This window comes from Ananas comosus, linkage group 11 (genome assembly GCF_001540865.1).
Source record: "Ananas comosus cultivar F153 linkage group 11, ASM154086v1, whole genome shotgun sequence".
Classification (NCBI taxonomy): Eukaryota; Viridiplantae; Streptophyta; class Magnoliopsida; order Poales; family Bromeliaceae; genus Ananas; species Ananas comosus.
The window spans coordinates 493,068-517,361 of NC_033631.1; the positions used below are offsets into that span (position 1 = coordinate 493,068).

Sequence of the window (24,294 nt, forward strand, 5' to 3'; positions counted from 1 at the left end):
CGCTGAATGGAGAGATGGTGGGAGTGCAGGAGGAACAGAGAGAGCAGGTGGAGCTAGCGGAGTCGAAGCTGGGATCGAGCGAGGCACGAAGAATATAGGAGATTAGGAGGAGAGGCTACGGACGAAGAAAGGTTAGAAAAGAGACGAAGAGAGAGGGGGTATTTTGGTCATTTTATCAATATAGTTAATATCGTACTCATGTAAACATTTTTTATTTTTTGAATGAGCAAATTTTAGGTTTTTAAATAACAAGAAAGAAAAATAAAAACAAATCAGATTTTGATAGGAGATTTTCTGTAATTTAGTTATATTTTAGTGATTAGTAACTAAAGTGTTATATATATATATATATATATATATATATAGGGTCGTATAAAGCTCTTATGAGTACGATCGCCGCTCATACTCATAATTTGTTGTTCGATGATAGGAGCTTCCGAATCGCGATCCACACCGTTAAACTTATTTACAGCATTTAAAACTTCTAGAAATCAAATTTATAATTTTTCGACATCAGTTTACCTTATGATCAAGAAGGTCACGAATTTGACAATTTAACGGCGGTATGGATACTTCTAGTTTAACGATTGTAAAAGAATCAAAATTGTTGGATTTTTGATAGAAAATTCTATTCACTACATAGATAATGATCAATAACTCCGATCTTAAATGAAGGATCCGATCATCCTTTTTAGGACGTTGTTCGATTTTGACCGTTCATTTTATGCACTTATGGACTTTATTATGATTTCGAAAATTACGAAATTAATTTTCTAGAAGATTTCAAATACTCTAGATCATATTTAACGGAGTGGATCGGTCGATTCGGAAACTCCATCATTGAAACAACTTATGAGTACGTAGGCTCAATACTTATAATTTAGTAGCCATGGCCTAATATAAGGGTCCGGCTACTATATATTATGATAGCACGATCTGCCCTCATACTCATAAGTTGTTTCGATGATAGAGCTTCCGAACGACGATCCACACCGTAAACATTATTTACAGCATTTAAAACTTCTAGAATCAAATTTATAATTTTCGACATCATTACCTATGATCAAGAGGTCACGAATTGACAATTTTTAACGGCCGGTATGGGATACTTGCTAGTTTAACGATGTAAAAGAATCAAAATTTGTTGAATTTTTGATAGAAAATTCTATTCACTACATAGATAATGATCAATAACTCCGATCTTAAATTGAAGGATCCGATCATCCTTTTTTAGGACGTTGTTCGATTTTGACCGTTCATTTTATGCCCACTTGATGGACTTTATTATGATTTCGAAAATTTACGAAATTTATTTTCTAGAAGTTTCAAATACTCTAGATCATATTTAACGGAGTGGATCGTCGAGTGAGGCTGTTTGAAGCTAAAGCTAGAAATATACTACTTTTAGAAGTAATTAAGTGAGGCTGTTTATTTTTAAATCACTTTCAATAATAAATTATTCAAATTGACGATCTATACAGTTAAACGTGGTTTAAACTATTTAAACTTTTAATTTTTTTAACATCATTCAACATCAAAATTATTAAATTTCAATGGCTAACATCGAGTAAATTTGCGACCATTTAATTTAGCCGACAAATAATATTCTAAAACCGTTAGATTCAATTTCTAAAAAGTTTAAATAGCTTATATCGTATTATTAGATGGTATCGATTGCCGATACGAATTTTCTATCACCAAACATATATAATACAAAAGTAAACTTTCTTATTTATTTCTAACTCAAATTACCAAAGTAATTAAACTAAATTAAACTAAATTAAACTAAGAGTGTAGGGATTAATTAAATTATAATATAGAGATTGTATTTGTTTTAAAAATGTTACCATATAATTAACCATGCTAACAACAAGAAATAAAAATTAAAAAAAGCAAAATCGTTAAGAACGTGGATAAGGACGATGACTTGGTACATTAATTTCAGTACACACGTTTTGCACCACCGAATAAATTAATTGTAATCCTATTAAATTAAATAAATTTAATCTTAAATTAAGAATATATATTTGGTTTAATATATATATAAAATATCTAAATTAATTATATGTTTTTACATAATATGTTGTACAAGTTGTTAATTATAACAAAAAATTAAATTTTAAAAGCACTAGACATAAAAGAAGTACAAATTATATGAAAAAATAACAAGAAATTATGAAACAATGCATATCATCAAAAACTATATAGAGTGATCGAGATTACGAATAGTTTTTTTTTTTTGTACGTAATCAAAAAATAGAAAAAAACTTTAAATATCACCTCTGTGGTTTCACATTTTTTATTTTAGCACTCTGTAATTTAAAATATATCAAGTGGTTTCGCACTTTTTTATTTTAGTACTATGTAATTTAAAGCGTATCAATTTAGTACCCCTTAGTTTCATTTTTCTCTGTTTATTATCCCCTCCACTATTTTTTTTCCCGTTAAATCAGTGATAAAGTTAAAGCTAAAAGATAAAAAAATAAATATTCGATAAAATTAGGTGGGATATCTGAAGTTTTTTGTATATAATTTAAGAAAATGTTAGCGGAAGAGCTGACGAAAAGAGAAAAATGAAACAATAGGATATTAAATTGATACACTTTAAACCACAGGATACTAAAGTGAGAAAATATGTATGAGATATGGTGTAGAGATTAAAAAAAAAAGAAGAGTTTAATAGCAAAGTAATGCAAAACATATTGGAAGAGTGATCAAGAATCTTTATAGAAGTTGAAATACAATATTTATTTTTCAGTAATTTTATCAATTAATTTAATTATAATAAAAATATGTACAATATTTTTGATGATTGATATTAATATGAAAGAAATTTACTAACCACCACTTAATTGCTCATGCTAAATTTGCTTTCAATAGGAGGCGTTATTCTTAATACAAAAGGTCTGACATAATTTGTAATATGTAAAAAAAAAAATATTTCATGTGTTAATATAATTTTTAATTTTAATATTAGGCATTTAAATTATAAATATTTGGAGACCCAATTTATAGACCATGGTGCATGCAATAAGTTCTCTTAATTTATTTAGATTTAAATATTTCTATTCCCTTGGAGGATAATTTACACCCTACAATTCATGCATTGTATTTAATATTTGATAATTATCACTATAAAATTAAATTTCAATATTGCAATAAAAATAATCTATGGCTTAAAAATCTATACTTAGCGCTTTAGTAGTTCCAAAAATTGAAAGTATAGAGTAAAGGGCACTGTTTGATTTTCTATTCCAAATATTCACATAATAAATTTGACCAGATTTAACTAATTCAATATTTTATTAGAAATTAATGCTTTTATTAACATCATTACTATTCACTCTAAAACTTAAGCTGCTCTGATATCATGTGAAATAATCGTGTACTCTAAAAGCCTAAGCTGTTATAGAACGGTGTTTATATATTTTTTATAATTACCAATATTGTCGTCATGGTTTTGTAGACATGCAATTTAATTAGCACATTTAAATTGTATAAAAGTAGTTGAAACAATAGATGGGAGTTGAGATATCCTTCTTAGAAGGTACAATTAAACAAATCCTGGTCCTTTTGATTGAATCAACCTTAAATCATCTTAATTAGCTAATTAGGGTTAATATGGAGAACATACATGCATGGAGGTTTCATATTTTACTGGTGAAAGATGCTACATTGCATTTTTCATAAAAGTAACTAAATTGGTCACACCATATAATATAGAGAAAACTTCAAAAACCCCCCCTGTGGTTTCGTAGTTTCTCACTTTGCCCCCCTGTGGTTTCTTTTTTCTCTTTTTCTTATCAATTTCATTATTTTTTTTTCTTAAATCAGTGATAAAGTTAAAATTAAAAGGTACTAAAGTGAATATTTGATAAATCTAGATAGGTATCTGAAGTTTTTTGTATATAATTTAATGAAATATTAACGAAAAAGCTATGGAAAAAATAAAAACGAAACCACATGGGGGTAATTTGATACATTTAAAATCACAGGTGGCAAAGTGAGAAACTATGAAACCGGGTTTTTTTGAAGTTTTTCCTATAATATATAAAGGGATAAGGTTGAGATATAAATATAGAATATAGAAAAGTATAAAAATAACTAAATCAGTCCAATCAAACAGGCCATAAGTGTGTTACATATTAAATTCTTATTGGGACCAACTCACATCTATCTATTTAATTTATTAATTTATTAATTATTAATTAATTAACAACATTAAAGGAGGGTTTGGGGACCTTAGAGTGACACGTGTCCCGCAAAACCTCCTCTTCTCTCTCCTTCTATACACACACACACAGACACAACATAACACACCACACACACATATATATATATAATTATAATATATATAATATATATATATATATATAATACAAAATTTAATTTTGATATTTTTAAATTTTAAAGTTTTAAATTTTAAATTAATATTTTCATTTTAAATTATAATATTTATTTTCAAATTTTAAACTTCTCAAAATTAAAATTTTAATCTCTAAATTCTAATAATACGCGTAGTAAATCGCGTAATAAAATCCAACCTAATAAATGCAATTTAAATTACATAAAATATTCGTCTGTATAAAAAAATATAGAATTTAATTTTAGGACTAAAATTTTAGAAAATTATAGATGCATATGTGTATTATATATAATTAATTTTATTAAATAATTTTTTTTACAATTTTTTTTTATTTATTGGTTTTCTTAAATTATTTTGATAGATTTATCTCAAATTCTTTTCATATAAATTTTATAAAATAAATTATTGTATAAATTTATTTTGCACATAATTATTTTTATATAATTTTTTATTTAATTAATAATTAGACTTATAAAACTATATAAAAATATTAAAAAATATATAATTTATTATAAAAATAATTTTATATCCGCAGCATCGCGCGGGTAATTCACTAGTCAGGCATAACATGAGGGTATATAAAAAATAGGGTTAATTACATACAGGTCCTCACAAATATAGTGAATTATAAATATATTTCTGCAAAGTTTAACTTTCATAAGTTATTCCTATAAAGTTTCTAATATTTTCAGATATGTCCCTTTGGTTTGTTATCGTTAGAGAACTGTTAGAAAACTGTTTATATTTCCAATTTTGGCATCACAAATATATTTCTCAAAAAGTTATAACAGTATAATATAAGAAGAGTAAAAATGTCAAAAATTAACCCAGGTAAAGTATTTAACCAATGGTTAACTAAATTTTTCTGACAGATTCTAACAGCAGGGACTTATCTGAAAATATTTAGACTTTTGTAGGGATAACTTATGAAAGTTAAACTTTACAGGAATATATTTATAATTCACTATATTTGCGAGGACCTGTATGCAATTAACCCTATATGAGTCCGTCTAATATACTTTCGAAAGTATCGGGACCTCCGTGCTTGTAAGTTGTTTTCGATGATAGGACATCCGATTCGACGATCGGCTCCGTTAGGTATAATCTACCCTATTGGAACTATTTAGAAACCAAATTTTATAATTTTTTGACATCATTTACTAAGCAATCAAAAGGTCCCAAAAATGACTATTTTAATGGCCGATGCGATACGTTTTTAAGTTCAATGGTGTAGAAGTATCCAAATTACATGAAACTTTAAAAGAAAATTCTACTTAACGTCAATAGCAAGATCAATACTTCCGATTTGAAATTTGAGTTCTTTATCATTATTTTTTATGAGATTTTTATTTTCAGCCGTTCATTTTGAGGCTACTCGTTCACTAGGCAAACGAAGTCAAAAAATTATGAAATTTGTTTCTAGATAGTTCCAATAGCGTAAATCATGTCTAACGAAACCGATCGCCGAATCGGACGTCCCATAATCGAAAACAACTTACAAGTACGGAGGCCCTCGTACTTTCGAAAGCATAGACAGTATTCTTAGAAATATATATATATATATATATATATATCATATATATATATAATTGAGCTCCTGCTTTTAAAAGTACAAATTTATAGTGCTTATAGGATTTTTAGCATTGGATTAAGAGATTATAGCGTATAGGATTGATGTGGCCCTAGGTTGCAAGTGAGGTGTGTTGGTTTAATAGTGATAATTATAGTTGGTTGAATATATGATTCAAGTCTGTAATTGACGGTAAAAAAAACTTTACAAGACACCAAGGCTGGTCCTTTTACAAGCCCGATAGTGGACTATATATAAATATATATATAAAATAATCATATTATTATCTAATAATAGAACATAGGCATGGAATACTATACAATGCAGCTCATAGAGTTTTATGTTTTGTTTTTTTTTTTTTTATTATAATTTTGTTTTTCATATATTTTTTTGATGCTATTAGTTTTTTAGCCTTGGATTCAGAAGAATGTGCCGGTTTTGGATGAGTCTGGGCCCATAGGGTTGAGTGAGTGCATGTGGATAGTATAATCTCACGGATGAAAATAATCAAGGAGGTTATCATAAACGGTAGAAAAAACTATTGATAGCACAAGTGTTTGTGCCTTCGTAGCCTACAAGCCTACTATCATAGCAATTATTTATATTATATAGAATTAGGTTACTATACTATTAGTACAGACTCCAGTCTATACTTTTGTTGTCGATCTTAGAGGTTCAAATTAACGTACTCAACCTGTTAAATATGATTTAGATAGATGTAAGTAATTTTAGTTTTTTCGAATCGTTTACTTAGTGAATATAATTAATGTCAAAATGGCAGGGAATATTGATAATCATTTAAAATAATTGAGTATAGAATTTAAATTGCAAAGTCAGGAATGTTATCTTAATCTATGATAGGTTTAAAGTATTTCTTTATTAAAATTTGAAGAAATTTAAGATATCCTTCGCTGCACCGATAACTCTAACACTCGTCCATAGTAGCTATTGAAAAATGAGCAATTATAATGATGTTGTCTATAAATAAACTATCCCGCAAAAAATATAAATTTTATTTTAAACTAAATACCTAAATCAGCTTTAACGGAGTGGATCGGTTGATTTGAACACCCTAGATCGGAAAACGGACCTATCAATACAGAGGCAATAATTATAGATCAGTAAATAGCGGACTAGCTTCTCTCTCTCTCTCTCTCTGCATCTCATTCTATAATATATAATTATATATAGCACATTAATTAATATAAGGTTGAGATATAGATATAGTTAATAGTTTTTTTTTTTTTTTTCCCTTCTAAATAGTCCAATCCAACAAATTGGGCCCAACCTCAATATATATATATATATATATATATAGCACATTAATTAATATAAGGTTGAGATATAGATATAGTTAATAGTTTTTTTTTTTTTTTTCCCTTCTAAATAGTCCAATCCAACAAATTGGGCCCAACCTCATCTTCTTGTGTGGCATTCACATGACAATGCAAAACCAACCCATCAAAATCTATGGAGATCATGCATGGGAGATCATGTGCTTATCCACTTTTCACCAAATACCCACCTTTTTTTTCCTTTTAATTAAGGGAAAGCTTTTAGGTATCTTTATTTATGTTCATTGATTACATCTAGTTGACAAATGCTTGAATCAAACAAAATAGAGAGAAAATGACATAAACACTAATATGGCTTCTAAACTAAGATTATCTGCACTTTCCCTTATATGCACATCTTAGTTTTGATTAAAATAGATAGAGCAAAGAATAATGATACACATGTTTTCAAAAATAGATGGGAACAAAATCTAAGCTAAGGTGACTGGTTTATATATGGACATTGTATAAGACTCACCAGTATGCAATTTGTGCGACTCATTTAACTATATAATTCTCATCATCCTTTTCTACTTTTTTTTTTTATTTCTGAAAGTGTTCCTGTCGCCTCTTTATAAGAGAGATCCACTCAATTTGCTCAAATATTTGCGTCAAAAAGCTAGAAAGAGTAATTTAGAGTTTGAATTTTATACTACAACAGAACTAGATTATAGCGACACATGTTTGGGACACTTTTATGTAAGTGTCCCATTTATGCCAAAACTAAAAAAAAAATCTATTAATGCTTAAGTATAAAGCCCAATCCAACCAAAAATAAAGGTTACTCTACTCAACCGACCCCACCCAGCCCATTCGACCCGATTACAAACAGAAAAGAAAAAAAAAAAGAAAAATCGATTGTCAACTCCCCTTCTCCCCTCGCTCAATCCACTGAAATTCTAGACGAAGAGCCCTTCCCTCTCCTCCTCCTCCGCCACCACAGCCAACGAGGTAGAGTTCCGGCGGTTGCTAAATGCTTAAATGAGTGTTAGTAAATTAGCAGCACTCTTTTTATGTTATAGCGACACTTTTTAACTGTCACTATATACCTAGCGACCCAACATATAGCAACACTTTTTAATAGTGTCGGTAATTTAGTCAGCAGCATTTTTTTTACCTGCAGTGACATTTAAAAGTGTCGCTATATACCGTTTTCGTTGTAGTGAATTAGGCACGCTTTAGTGGCTTTATTAAGAGTATTAATTAGAATATTTATCCTTTATTAGATAATGTAAAAGCAAAAATTTCGGCCCTATCTATACACACAATGTTCAAGGACCATTTTATATCAAGTCAATTTCAAGTTAATGGATATAGAATCAAGATCCATCCTAATGGTGACTTTAGTGAGTGCATGATCTAGTAGTGGTCCTTAGAGGTGGAACCAAACAAGGGACAAGATTTGGTCCCTCATGTGAGTTTTTGATAAATGGACCAACATATATGATATCTTCACTTCATGGATGCTACAACTTAACAATAATAAGAACAAATATTTTAGGAAATATTAAGAATATATCTAAATTATTTTTTTACTAAATCATTTTTTAAGTAACATCGTAGCAGAATCAGCTATTATGTTTATTTATTGGGATAATTGCCTATATACCCCTCGTACGTTTGAAAATATCTGATTTATTCCTACTTTTTTTTTTCTTTCTAAAATACCCTTCATATGTTCCACCGTTATTATAAAATACTCCTGCAGTTATCTCCTGTTAAGTTAACTTGGGTTAAACGTGAGTTAAATATCTACCACAGTTAAAAAAAATTAAAATGCTAATTTTGTCCTTAACTTAAGGGCATATAAGAAATATTGGTGACGGTAGAAGGATATATTTGAAAAGACCAAAAGTCAAAATACTTTTTGTACCTCTGACTTTAAGGGCAAATAAGAAAGTCAGTGATAGTGGAAGGGTATATTTAAAAGGGCAAAATAATAATTTTACAGAGATAACAGAGTTCATTAACAGATTTTAATCCTAGGGATATATTTGAAATAGGTTGGAACGTAAAAAAGGTATTTTTAATATTAGCCTTCTAAGAGGGATAAATCAAAAAGTCGGGAACTTTTCAGAGGTAAATATAAGCAATTGCCCCTTATTTATTTATACATTCACATTACATGTGAGCTGAAGTGTAAAGATTAATTCTGAACCATTTTCTACTATACCGATCATTTGGATAATAGCATAGGTATATAACATTTCAAAACATTATGTCAGTGATTCAAATAAGAAATATTTTTTGTTAAAATTGGGCCAAAAATCACAAAAATATGATAGTATGGAATCTATGGATAGTGCTTTTATTATTTATTTATTTATTTATCATTTTTTGTAACCAATTCAAACTTCCCAACCAAAGACACAATAGGGATAAGATCTTGACTCATAGGTTGCATAAAGGATATCTATGTATCTTTCACTTAAATAAATAAATAAATAAATAAAAATATATTTATTCATATATCTTTGATTGAAATTGTCCCACTGAATAATGGATAAGGATAAAGGGGATGACAATAATATTGAATCTAGTGACCACCATTTTAATTCCATCCTCTAAAAATAATCTATCTCAGATAAGCACGAACTAAACAAATTTTATGTTTGGTTGAGAATTGAAAAATCTACTAGAATAAGAAAAATAATATTTTGATGGTTATTGCCAGGAATAATAGTCGGAATAAGAATAATTATAATTTCAAAATAGAAATATTTCACCTTAACACTGTGTAGGATGATGGAGAAGTACATTAGTAATTTGTTTGATTAGTTAGATGAGTAATTAGTGAATAAATTAATTAGATTAGTTGTATTATTAATTAGTAAAGTAATATAAATATTAATTATTGGAAAACTTAGCTTATTTTAGTAGCTGTTAACTTAGTTAATAAATGCTATGTATGTAGCACATTCCTTGTAAGAATCATAGATAGAAGAATTGGGATACAAATTCAGATAATAAATCACTTAATTAAATATAACTCTTCTTAGTTCTTGAATCACAATTATCTCTCTTACCAAAAGAAAAAGAAAAGAAAAAACAAATAATACAAATAACATAGGGTTCTCTTTTTCATATAATTAAATAACATAGTCATTACAAGTGCATTTTCCACAAATTAAGTATCAACACAAAACCATGTAAATAAAACAAATAATTACAAGAAGCACATGGAGGCCATGTACAAAAACAGCAGTTACATCTCCACAAGAACCTCAAATTTATACACATCACAAAGAAACTCAAAAGTACAAAATCACATATTCACAGAAAATCAAATGGTTGTTCCTTCACATCGGCATTTGATTTCACGTCACACGATCCATCGGAAACATAAAACGAAGCCTCGATCAAGGAGAGAAATAGTTCGCTCGATGAGCGTTTCACCACCACCACCCTATTTTTCGAGATGAAATTAAAACTTCGTAAGGTTTAAGCTATAAATATTCATAGGAAACATCATTTGCATCACTTGTTCAAACCAAATATGCATACCCAAATACTAGATTAAAGCCGCATACAGTATCAGAAACAATATGCGCCATATATATGTTGCGAATAATCTCAATAACATTTAAAAGCACGTCGATGCATTATAGCTGCTGCATCAAGAAATCATAATATAAGAGAGGCTTGTCATGTGAAATATGGGATTTATACGATTTTTTTTTTCAGAAACTTGAACATACGAAAGATAAGGAAACTGAATATCAACAAGTTATGAGTGTTTCGTAAAAAACTTAGCGTCATGGGTCGGACAAACAATCAAAGTGCGAGATCAGAAACCGAAACCAGTACAAGTTCTCTTCATTTGTTTGATCGTAAACCGAAACCAAAAATGCTTCAAACCGAAACTCTAAGAAAACCCAGGACACAAGGGAAATTGAAATCGATACACTGTGCCTCAATTTCGTTGAGGCTAAGATGCTTCTTTTGATATCGTAATCACGCGATCGACTTTAAGTAGACCACTACGAAACCTACATCATAGAAGAAGCAATGCTTAGAAGCATATCAAGTTCTCGAGAAGTAGCTTCAAGTTCTCCTCAACAAAGTAAGTTCGTATTATGCGACCAGAGTAGGAATCCAAGAGCACAAAACACATGATTAGCATCTGACAGATATGCAAGAAACTTGAATCGAACAAGCACCGATAATTTCATATACTATATTTGCAGAGAGAACAATGCACGGAATGATATTAGATCAGCACAAGCAGAGAATTTAAAGCGCAAGTTACAAAGACAACAGAGGTTTCTGCAGATCCAGCCAACCTGAAAATGTCACTTCGATCCGACAAACACATCAAGGATTCCGCAGCAATTCCACCACGTTGCGCGGTGTGCCGCTGATGTAGCATGCGGCTTGACCTACGAGCCATCGAAACAGTCCCTCGTCATCAGTATATCACCATGAACAACAAAAGAAAATGCCGCGAATAATGATTTTTCGTGGGATAAATTGCATGTTTGGTCCTCAGACCTTAATTTGGTGGGAACTGTTGCAATCAAATCCTATAACGCAACTTAATTGGCTAAATATTGATGAATCGCAAAAGTAAAAATGATGTAGCAGTGTTGTGATTGATGACCACGTCGCTTTTATATCAACGATGCGTTAATATTTAGTCAATTAAATTGGTTTATGGGACTTGATTGTAACAATTCTAGAAATTCGAGCCTGAAATTGTAATAAATTAAAGTTTGAGGATCCAACATGCAATATATCCATTTTTTGTGGATAGAACTCAAGAACCCTAATTGCAAAATCTCGCTTTTTTTTGCACAAATTATCCATAGTTTTTTTTTTCTTTGTAGCAACACAAGCAATTTTTACTTGATCTAATCCATAATAGTAAAGTGAAAGTGGGCTAAACCAAAATTAAGCATTTATATACAAACATATCAACATAATCTATCTATGATATACCTCGGTTTTCGCAAAATCCACGGCTTTATCGGCTTCAGAAATCGGCGAAACCCTAGGTTCAGGTTCTCCGGAAGCAGCCGCCGCCGATGCCGATGACGATGACGAATCCTCCTCCTCCGAAACCCTAACCCTAGACTCCTCAATCACAGTGAACGTTTTCTCCACAGGGGAATCCCCTTGCTCCACCACCACTTTCTCCTCCTCCTCGTGCTCCAATTTACCTGCTTCGGCATCCGAATTCGTCGGCTCCGGAGCCTCCTCCGCCGCCGCCGCCGCCTCCGGGTTTAGGGTTTGCTCCGCCTCGCCGTCGCCATTGCCGTGCTCGGAGCTCACGTCGCTCGCCTTGCTGACGCCGTCGTCGTCCTCCTGCGCGACGGCGTCGCCATGCCCGTCACCTGTTCGATGAAATGCTTGTGAGAGATGCGAATAGTTTGATAAAAGAGAGAATTAGAAACCACCGTACACTGACCTTGTGGGGGATTGGGTTGGTGTTCTTCTTCTTTTTTGGTGTTCTTTTTGGTGTGTTTGGATGATTTCTTCTTCTTGGAACCTGGGATTGGAGATGGAGAAGGTGAGAGATAGAGAAGAAGAAGAAGAAGAAGATGTGTGGTGAGTGGAGAAAAGGAGGCAGAAGATGGAGGGTTGGTGTTTCTAGGGTTAGGGTTTTAGTCTCTGTTTGTTTGACAATCCGCTTCTGTTTCTGCTTTCAGTAATATGTCACTTACTTAAGCAAAATCACTTATCAAATCCGTGCGGTGCTCGTCTTTCTCCGCAAAGTGAACAAGTCTGCCTCTCCGCTTGCTATTAAGAGCTAATAGAAAGGCACCCAGTGACGCAAAGTTACAGATCAAAATAGAAAACTACGAGCTCTTAAGAGACTCTCCTAGAAATCCTAAGAAGCTCTTGACTCTTCGGCATTTGTGCCCGCAGCCTCGAGATTCATAGAGATGATTCTAAAAGGCAAGAACTCTGACAATAATCTTCTTTAGAGTTTGGGTGATTGCAAAGGTGAAATTAGGGGATGATTCTAAGTCCTTACAAGTAGCTGTTATCTCTACTTTGACTAGGGTTGTCGATGAGCTGACCACGAGCGACCTAGGATCGGCTCGTGTTCTATCGTTTATTAAACGAGTCGAACATCAGCTGGCTCGTTAAAATATCGAGCTGAAAAAAATAGCTCATTCATTAAACAAGTGATCGATTTCGATCGAGCTGACAACGAACTGAATTGCCAGCCCTACTACTACCAAGCGAAAGGTACAAGCTCTAAATTGGCGCTCTTTTTTATGGTATGGAGTTAATCCGTTGAAAGGATTTGAAGGATCAACTAATTTTTTAAACAAATTATTCGCAAAAGTAATGAGTTATGAGCCGAACATAAATTTCATCTTATTCTTTCTTATTCAAGTACAAGAAAATTTAACATATTCCTGTCTCAAAATACAGATGTTTTAAATAAAATACATGATTTACATAGGGAAAATTAATAGGGATTAACAAAAATTCTACAAGAAACTCACTTCAACAAGATATTATGAGGGGTTGGAATTATATCATTAAATCTAAAATAAAACTTCCAATCTCAACTATTAAACCAAGTTCGTTAATAAACTTAAAAAATATCAATGTCAATAAAATCATAAAACACATCTAATATATATGTAAAATACAAAAAACAAAGTTTCATTGATTCTACACATATAAAATAGAAAACATAGAACCAAAAAAAAAGAAAAACCACAAGATATATAAGAAAATGAGATATTAGGCAACATGGCATGCACAAGAAATAAGAAATGAAAACTTTTTCTTTTTCCAAATTAAACTATTGAGAATTTAAAGAGTTTGAGTTCAATTAGTCCCCTACTACACATAACTTTTCATCCAAAAAAAAAAAAAAAAAACTTTTTCAATGAAAAAAAGAGAGATAAAACTCATTACTATATTAAAAAAAAAACAAGTAATTAATTTATTTAATTCTACAAATATAAAAGAGGAACAAAAGAACAAAAACCACAAAAACCCTAAAATACATAAGAATTAAAAAAATTAGGATTATTTTTTCAAATCTACAAAAATAATGTAAAAAACTCATTTTAAGTTTCTTTGATTCAAGAAACATAAAAGAAAAATTAGAAAAACAGCAAAATATGTAACAAAAGAGGGGGTAAAAAAAAAGAGAAATTAATTTAAGGGGCATAGAACACATATACCTTGTTGTGTGTTCTCCTCTAAATCCACAACACCATGCTGGTTCTTTTTGGAGAAGAGCTTTTTGAGCATGGACATAATTAAAAGTGCTTTTCAAATAAGCCCAAAAAGTATATATTTTAGAGAGAAAAAAAAAACAAAAAAGACAATATAGGAATAGAAACAAATAATTGCTTCTCCAAAAAGTGTGTGTAATGCTTATTCTTCGATCCCTCCTATGATCTCTCAAATCTTATAATTGGAGGAGAGAAATAAATAGAGTGAAAGGGGTGGTAGTTGACTTGGATGCTTCATGTATTATTAATTTGTTTGCTACATTTGGTGTATCTGCGCATCAATGCGTTACGTATTATGATACAGCGTTGTGTTAAATATAAAAATATAAGGGGCAATTTCATGAATACCCCTCCCAAAGTCTTAAATATCATAGATACCCTTATAAAGTTTAAAATATCACCTATACTCCTGTAAATACAGAAAATTATCATCAATACCCCTATTGTTAGTTATGTTAGCTTTACCATAGTTATTAAATGGTTAAAACTGGGTTAAATTTTAAAATGACTCATTTACCCTTAAGTTTCTCTTAAGTAAAAATGTATGGAGACCCCCTCAACTATATGCCATTTTGAAACAACTCCCTCAACTTTTATTTTTTTAGGTGATATCCCATTAACTTTTAGTTTTTTAAAAAATTAACTAATTTCAGTGTATAAAAAAATGAGAATTTTTTAATTTTTTGATAATTTTATCAAATCTAGTGGCTCTATTTATATTTTATCGAATAAATAATTATATATAAAAATTTAAATGAAAAAAAAAGTTCAGGAATTATCCATATTTAAATTCAGTTATACGTTTGGTCTATATTTAAACTGAAGCTGAACCGAAATCCAAAACCAAAAAACAAAACCAAAATCAGATAAAAACATACTATATATAAAATATAATTTTTATATTTTTTTAATAATTAATATATATTAATCATTTAATTTAATATGTATATATTAAATACTCAAATTTAAATTTACAAAAAATATCTTGAAATACCTCTTAGTATTTCTACTATTAATAAGAGATAAAGGGTAAAAATGGTATTTTGAAAATTTAACTCCGTTTCATACAGGCCTTAACGGATTTTAACTAATAGAGGGTATTTATGATAATTTTTAACATATTGGAGGGTATTTGTGATATTATCAATTTTAGAAGGGTATTGATGAAATTAATAGTTTCTAGAAGGGCATCTATGAAATTATTTCAAAATATAAAAACATCATTCTTTAACACAGCTTAATTAAGTTTTTTGGATAAAACTGTTATTTCGCATTATTTAATTAACATGGTATCAAAGTAAAAGGTTTTGAGTTCGAGTAACATGGGACTCCAACATGAGGGTGAGGTGTTAAATATAAAAAGGAGCAATTGCTTATATACTCCTGAAAAGTTTTCAGACTTTTTGATTTACCTTTTTTAGAAGACTAATATTGAAAATATTTTTTTTTACGTTCCAACCTATTTCAAATATACCTCTAGAGTTAAATTCTGTTGATGAACTGTTAGCAATAGCTGTTATCTCTATGAAATTACTATTTTATCCTTTCAAATATACTATTCTACCATCACCGACTTTTCTTGTTTGCCCTTACGTTAGGGGCACAAAAAGTATTTTTATTTTTGGTCTTTTCAAATTACCCTTCTATCATCACCAACATTTCTTATTTGCCCTTAAGTTAAGAGCAAAAGAGACATTTTGATTTTTTTAACTCTGGTAAATTTTTAACTCACGTTTAACCCAAATTAACTTCACGGATAGTAATTGTAGAGATATTTTGAAATTACAGAGGAACATATCAGGGATATATTGGAAAGAAAAGAAAAATAAGGGTAACTGAGTTATTTCTAAAGTTTTGAAGGGTACATAGGCAATTACCTCATATAAAAATATAAAAATACTATTCTCTACCTGCTTAAGTTCTCAAAGAAAAAAAATTATGTAATATCTTGATTCATTTAAAATCTAATTATTATAATTGAAATTACATAAGAAAGCTCAACTATAGCGGCTCGAATTAACTGTAGCAATTGAAGAGATAAACTTCAAAATAATGGTAAACTTATTTTCCTAATCACATTTGAAAATAATATATTATTTTTTCTTGTACATTAGAGATAACCTCCTGATCATCCTGTATAAAGTGATAAAATTTACAAATACAATTCTCAACTGCAATCGAACAACCAGATTATTTTTTACCGCGGCTCTTTTACGAAACAAAATGTATGCTGTTGTAATATTTGTTGGATTTTAATTACATGCTTATCTAACTGTACTGTATTTATTATTACGTTCAATCAAATATGAATATGAAGTAAGTTGATATTTTTCAAATATGTATATCTAAATTGGACGGTAGAGATTGAAATATGAGAAGGTATAGAGCTGAGATGTAAGGGTGCACTGGTGCACAAATATATCCGTACACCCGGTTCATCGAAAAATAATTTCTTGGAACTATCGCCATTGTAGCTCGAAGTGACGCCTCGGTTAAAAAAAAAAAGTTTATAAATCTTCCTGGACCAGGTCCACAAAATCACAGCTCCATGGACCAGGTCCACCACCTCAACTATATATATAGGAGCATTGATTGGGCGAAGAACAAATCGGATGACATATCCATTGGATGACGTGGTGAACCGGGTCCATATAACTGAACTCCCACTTGGTGGGCGTTGTGACGTGGCGGAGTATTATTGGTGGGAATTGAATCTGAGGACCGGTTCAGATATATCTGGACCAAACCCGGCCCACCGGTTCGGATATAATTTGACCCGGACCCAACTTAATAACAAGTGAAATTTATCACTTATTACTTATGTCCTATATTATATATAAAAAAAATTGTATTATTAATTAATTTTATAATAATATTTATACCAATAATTTGGTATCAAAATTTAATTATAAGCAAAAATCGACATAAGCCACATTTTATTTTATTTTATTTTATTTTATTTAATATATTTGCACGCTCTTTATTAACTCGAGTTCCTAAAAAGGAAAACAGTTTCATCGTACTAATAAAATTGCTAATTTTAATAAATTTTCTAATTTAATTTATTAACACAATTTAAAGGCTTACTCTATAATTGTGGGACCGGTCCGGTTGGGATAAAATAAACCGAACCGGAACGGTTTACCCCGAAAAAATTAAAAGTTATTCGGTGGACCGGGACTTGTTGAGCAAATTAATTAATATTAATCTTTAGGAGTTTGATGGGCATAATCTTGGTCGGTGGTTGCTACACGTGGCATATTTTTCTTAATACATCATTTTCTCCAATTTTTTAAATTTATTTATTTTTTATTTTTTTATTTTTAATTTTTTAATTTAGTGTTTGGGTGCACGTTTGGGAAACACAATTAATGGAGAGGTGGTGGCGTGGGGTGAATTAGGGGAGTCCCACGTGTTCTAATTATGCTTTGCGTACCCGCAATTGATACTTTTTATTTTTGCTTATGTTTTGAAAATAATACTGTATAAGTTAATCTGTATGTGACGCATCAGTATACTATTGCTTCAGCTATATATCCATAACCGTGCATCGTGTTTTATATATATATATATATATATATATATATATAGAGAGAGAGAGAGAGAGAGAGAGAGAGAGAGAGAGTTGAGCTAGAATACTATCGATAGCAAACGGGTTTCGTTGTCATTCATTTATTTTTTATGATGGAGCCTCCAAATCGACGATCGGCACCGTTGAACATGATTTATACCGCTTGAAGTGTTTAGAAATCAAATTTCATACATTTTCGATATTGTTCTCTTATCCATCGAGTGGACATAAAAATGAACAGCTGAAAAATGAATATTCTTTTAAAAATGATGATAGGAGTTTTGTAATCAAGATCAAGAGTATAGATCTTGTTTTAAATAGTTTAAAGAATTCTCTAACCAAAATTCAATTGATGTGGATATTTTTACGCCGTTAAACGAGAAAACGCTCCATGTCGACCATTAAAATTACAAATTTTGAAATCCTTTGATCATTAGGCAAAGGATGTCGAAAAGATTTGAAATTTGATTTCTAAATACTTCAAGTGGTATAGATCATATTCAACGGTGCCGATCGTCGATTTGGAGGCTCTATCATCGAAAATAAATGGATGGCAACAAAACCCGTTTGCTATCGATAGTATTTTAGCTCAAATATATACACTTTGGAAACCGTATACTAGTCGGTACCTTTTATTGTTGTTGATGTGTTTATATATGTTACATGTACGGACTAATTTTCGCATGTGACATATCAATATGTCGGCACATCAACACCATCCCATAAATATGAATTTTTTTTGTATACATTCGATGGGTTTATTATATGTAAATAAATTAATCTGTGTAGATATTTTACTGTATCAATACATCAACAATCTATAAAAATAGTATTTTGGTTCTTTAATATAGATAGGTACCTTTTATGTCCGCTAATATAGTGACCGTTGGTGTAAGTACACAAAAATAAAGATTAGACTTAAATGAGTGAAAAATATCGACGAACCAATGAAGCAGGAGCACGAAAAACCTCGCACACTAAGAAGATTTAAGTCCTCTGTGGTTCGTAAAACTTTCGAACTGATAATAACAGAGTATTGACATGTCTCCTTCTAAATATAAAGGCTCGACTCTCGTTATATGGCTTCATCAAACTCTGTATAAATATATGAGTTCAAAGATCCACTAAAAATCAAAACTTTATTTAGGCTCTCTCTCTCTCAAATATATATTAAGAAATAACGAGGCAAATAAAATAGATATGAGAATTATATTTGGTGTGCGGTTAAATGTTACATAGGTTGGAAGATTAAAAATTGCAAGTGTGTGGGTTTCATATATAGAAAGTTAATTTTGATTGCAACTCCACCATGATTGCTAGGAAATATATAGTGGTAACACTAACACCACAGTGGGTATATTCAATAAAAAATTAATATTATTTCATAATAAAATATACAAACACTGATAAGTTATTATACATTATTTAGTCTATGTGTAAGATATACTTATATGCATATATGTAGTTGGCTTCACATCAGTGTCACAGGTTGTATATAAGGGTAAATTTCAAATACCACTCCTGTATTTTCGCACTTTCTTATTTTAGTACCATGTGATTTAAAGTGTATATATTAAGTTAGTGTCATGTGGTTTATTTTTATCTTTTTGTCAGCTTTTTCGTTAATATTTTGTTAAATTATATATAAAAACTTCAAATACCCCATCTAGGTATATCGAATATTCACTTTAGTACCCTTTAGTTTTAACTTTGTCACTGATTTAACAAAAAAAATTAGTGGAATCGATAATAAAAAAATATAAATGAAATCACTGGGTACTAAATTGATACACTTTAAATCACGGGATAATAAAGTGAGAAGATATGAAACCACAGAGATGGTATTTAAAGTTTTCCTATTACTTATATATATATATATATATGCTTTATTTGTTAAAACAATTTTTTAAAGGATGTAGGTGGAACATCAAATAATTTGGCTACACATTAGCATACAAAAGTCAAATAGAAACAGTCCACATGTGAGGATTTTGAACCTAGCTTAGAACCTGGTATCCAAAAAAGAGGCACAAACACTACACAATAGAATCCTATGGGAGTTGATTCAAATTCTTTTTTAATTATATATATTTCTTAATGATCAGCTACTATGCTATCGGAAGTATAGAGAATTTGATGCTTTCGATTTTTTTGATTCTTAGATCAGTCCCTTTAATTATTTTTAATCTTTAGATTAATACTGTTATTCTGTGGAGATCGACCACTCAACTCTAAGGATATTACTCAATCCTAGAGGGGACCACGATCATCCCAAACGTATAATTCTTGATCCAAGAGTCAAAAAATCAGAAGTATCAAATCGTCTATACTTTTGATAGCATAGTAGCTCTACACTTTCTTAATTGTCATGATTAATTACCTAACTTTTAATTCACTAAAGAAAAATATAATAGCAAATAAAATTACTATAAAGTCGATTCTTTTGCCATTATATTGATTAATTACTAATGACACAGCTCAAAATTTTCTTTCGATTGAAATTACTAAGTACTTATCTCGATATAAGTTCAAAAAAATTGATAAAAATATATAATAAGAAGCAATTAGAAGATATTGGTGATAAATAAAATAAATATTCAATACCATTATGTGTCAATATATATATAGATATTTTTGTTGACCTGCAGGTATCGATACGGTACAACACATACTGTTTCAACAAGTTTTTGGCACGATCGCCTGCTTTTGAATTTTTAAGTACTCAAATGGACCTTCCTACAATCTTTTTTCTATTCTACTAAAAGGAAACAAACTTGAACTTTTTTACAAATTTGTAAAAGAAAAAAGTAATAAAAAAGTAGATGCAAAAAGCTTCTTAAAGTAAATTAATGTTGAGATTTCTACATCATCAATAGTGGTTGGTGTGTGACACTATGACTTAAATGTCTAAATTTAATTAAAAGTGGTCCACTAATTAAAGGGATTAGGCATATAGGAGGTTGTGAGCTTTTTTTTTTTTTTTGAGAAAAAGGTTGTGAGCTTGTTAGTGCAACTTAGGTATATGGAGATGTTTGATCAACTCCGTTTCGAATTGCAGAGAGATTACAACATATGTGGTGAGAAAGTACGATCGATGAACAAATATTCTATTTATTTCTGTATGTGATGTCACGTTTCTCATATCGCAATAAATTCACTATGATATATTTTTTACGATGCAATCAGAAAACCAAAAAATAAAGCATATTCCTATATACCCCGTCTCTATCATATCTATAAACGTTAGATAGGTTTCAATACTAGCTCTACGAACCCTTAATTTGATTGTTCTGTAAAGAATCTTTTATAGATTGTTGATATATTGACAAATTAATAAAATATTTTTATTTACATACATAATAAATTATAAACTTCCTCATTATATATATAAAAAATGAGCAAATAATTTTTTAAAAAATTAAAAGTGATATATAAATTTGAGATGCTATATGTATGTAGGTCACTGGAAAATATTTATTCACATGGAAATCATGATATGTTAAAATAGCAATCACTTAAATAATTACTATGCATTAAATAATTATTATGCATTAAATAATTACTCCACCAAAAAACAAAATTTTATTTTTTTTTCTGCAGTAAAATTTAAGCTGCAACCTCAAATTAAACTTGATAGTGATATTAGGTGATTCAAAGTTATAAAAGGTGTTCTTTTCATTAATTAGAAATATTTTTTGCCCACTCACAATGTTTTAGACCATTTAATTTACTTGCAATTAATGATGTGATAGATCTTGGTAGATCTTTCTTAAGCCCCTTGGTAATTAAAATTATCATTTACTCACACTCTATATGTGAATTGTGTCAATTATTAGTAGTAGTATAAATTACTTTTACTTACAATTGTAGAATAGTTTACTAACATGCTAAGATTAAGGATGTTAATGGATACAGATACCTGAAATTTTATCCAAATTTGAATTTGAACAAGGCGGGTTTACTCGATAATAAATGAATACCGTTTTGGATATGGGTATAGAAAACAAAAATTTGACCGATTTTGCCGGTACCTGATCCGAGCCCGAATCGGACCCAAAGCCAAATTGATTTTACGATATATAATGTATATAAATGTTTGATATTATATGTAAATTTGTATTTTGAAAATTTAGATTTTGATATAATATATTTTGAAATATGGTAAAGAGAAATAATTATTTCTGGTTCGGCTCTTTGGGTTTCTGGTTCAGATTTCAGATTTTCAGTCTGATTCATATTCGAGCTCAGGTTTCGAGTTTGGTTGTCACATTCGGATTTAGATTTTTGAAAATTCATTCCGAATCTGAATCGTTGACATCTCTAGCTAAGAGAGAAGGTTTTAGTTGTAGTTGATACAATTCATGACAAAATGAGATAACCAAAAATAATCAATAAAAATATGATATATATCACCATAAGTGAATTGGGCTTAGCACTTCAAGTTATATATAACTGGACATAACATTTTTCTTTTATGTAACAATTCTTTTACTTTAAGGAAAATGTTTTTTTTTTTTCCACTTATAGTTTTACAACTTTTTTACTTATGTCTATATGGAATTTCTTATTATTATTAGTTCAACAATTTTTTATATACTTAACGCAAGAAAGAGAGATTTTTATTAATTCTTGTTATCTATTATAATTATCATTTTACCAGTAAAATAAAAGATAATGCTATAACTCTGCATCCAAAAGTGGATGCATCTCTTACATTCTCTCTATCCAAAGCGTATTTTTTTCACACTGTCTTATGCATGTCTCCTATTTTTGTAATACTAAAAATTTAAAAATTAAAGTTGTCTAAATCTTAGATTAATGTATTTGCTGTAATATTTACACTAATATTTTTGTAAAAGAGTGTTTAATTCTCGGAAAAATATATATCTTAGAAAATAATTTTCTGACTAAAAGTATTTTTTAATTTGTCCATTTGATTTCTAGGAAAAGTAGCTTTTCTTAGAAAAAAAAAAATCCCTAGATTTTACTATAAAAAAAAGTAGTGTTTTCCTTTGAATTATTATTTATCCGGAAACCAAAACTTATGGAATTATTAATGCTTGTTTTTTTTTTCCATAAACTTATTTTTCTTTGCAAAAAAATAATTGTGCACGATTTTCGGAGCAACCAAACACTCCCTAAAAATAATTAAATTACTAGATCTCCTCCTTAATTCAATCACTCCATTATATAAAAACTCTTCGTTCAAACCAAAAGAAATTAATTATTTACTCCAAATTAATTACAAGCACGTACCCCTCGTAAACTGTAATAAGTAATTAACAATTACTAGTGCTCTCATTGGAACCATGAAAACACAATTAATTACTTACTCACAAATTAAATTATATAATAATAAACACTAGCTATATAAATACTCTTGCATGCATATATATATAAATCAAATCAAACTAACATATATATATATATATATATATACATATGTTTAGATTATATATATATATATAGATTAATATATATAATAATAATTAGTTTTAATAGTTTTAATTTTGTATGGGGGAGGAGGAGAAGAGGGATGATCATGATCATCATGAATATTATTTGGAAGGATTAAGGTTGATTAGGGAGAGATGGATAACACATTACAGCAGTTGTCAGAGGATTCTGCTTGTGGGTGAGGGGGACTTCTCCTTCTCTGCATGCTTGGCTAGGGCTTTTGGAACTACTGCCCAAAACATGGTGGCCACCTCATTTGACTACAAAGGTGTTGTAAAAAACATAAATGGTTATATAATTGATTCATTTTTTATGTTAATTTAGCATGCATGCAATAATGTAATGTTGTAATCTTTTGTTTCCTTTCTCTCTCTCTCTCTCTTTTTTTTCTTCTTTGAATCATTCCCATGAAATACATATATGTAGCTTATATTCCCATGAAATACATATATGTAGCTTATATATATATATATATATCTAATTTTTTATTGATGTTTGATGAGATTTACCACTACTAAAGTAACTAAGATTGCTATCTCTCTCTTGTTCTAGATGTAATATATGTATATATATACTCAATTTTTATGGATTCTTGATGAGGTAACTAAGATTGCTCTCTCTCTCCTGTGCTAGATGTAAAGTATATATATATATATTTCTCATTTTCTTTTTTTTTGTAGATAGTTGACGAAATCTGTCACTACTAGAGTAACTAAGATTACTCTCTCTCTCTGTCTCTCTCTCTCTCTCTCTCTCTCTTTTCTCATATATATAGAAAACTCGATGTATAG

General features: G+C 29.8%; 1 protein-coding gene across 3 annotated transcripts; it reads right to left on the reverse strand.

Moving 5' to 3' along the window:
• Nucleotides 10,324-14,660, reverse strand: LOC109716951. Of its 3 annotated transcripts, XR_002218088.1 has the most exons (6): nt 14,422-14,660; nt 12,678-12,758; nt 12,209-12,603; nt 11,554-11,649; nt 10,775-11,259; nt 10,324-10,676 (listed from the first exon to the last, which is right to left on the reverse strand). XR_002218088.1 is itself a non-coding variant. In XM_020242576.1 (5 exons), the coding sequence occupies exons 1-4, from the start codon at nt 14,495-14,497 to the stop codon at nt 11,563-11,565; spliced, it is 636 nt and encodes a 211-aa protein (XP_020098165.1). In that variant the 5' UTR covers nt 14,498-14,658; the 3' UTR covers nt 10,324-10,676; nt 11,554-11,562. The 3 variants fall into 3 exon arrangements, 2 of the variants coding, with proteins under 2 accessions (XP_020098165.1, XP_020098163.1); XM_020242576.1 differs by lacking the exon at nt 10,775-11,259 and having other exon boundaries at nt 12,678-12,760; nt 14,427-14,658; XM_020242574.1 differs by lacking the exon at nt 10,775-11,259 and having other exon boundaries at nt 14,422-14,658.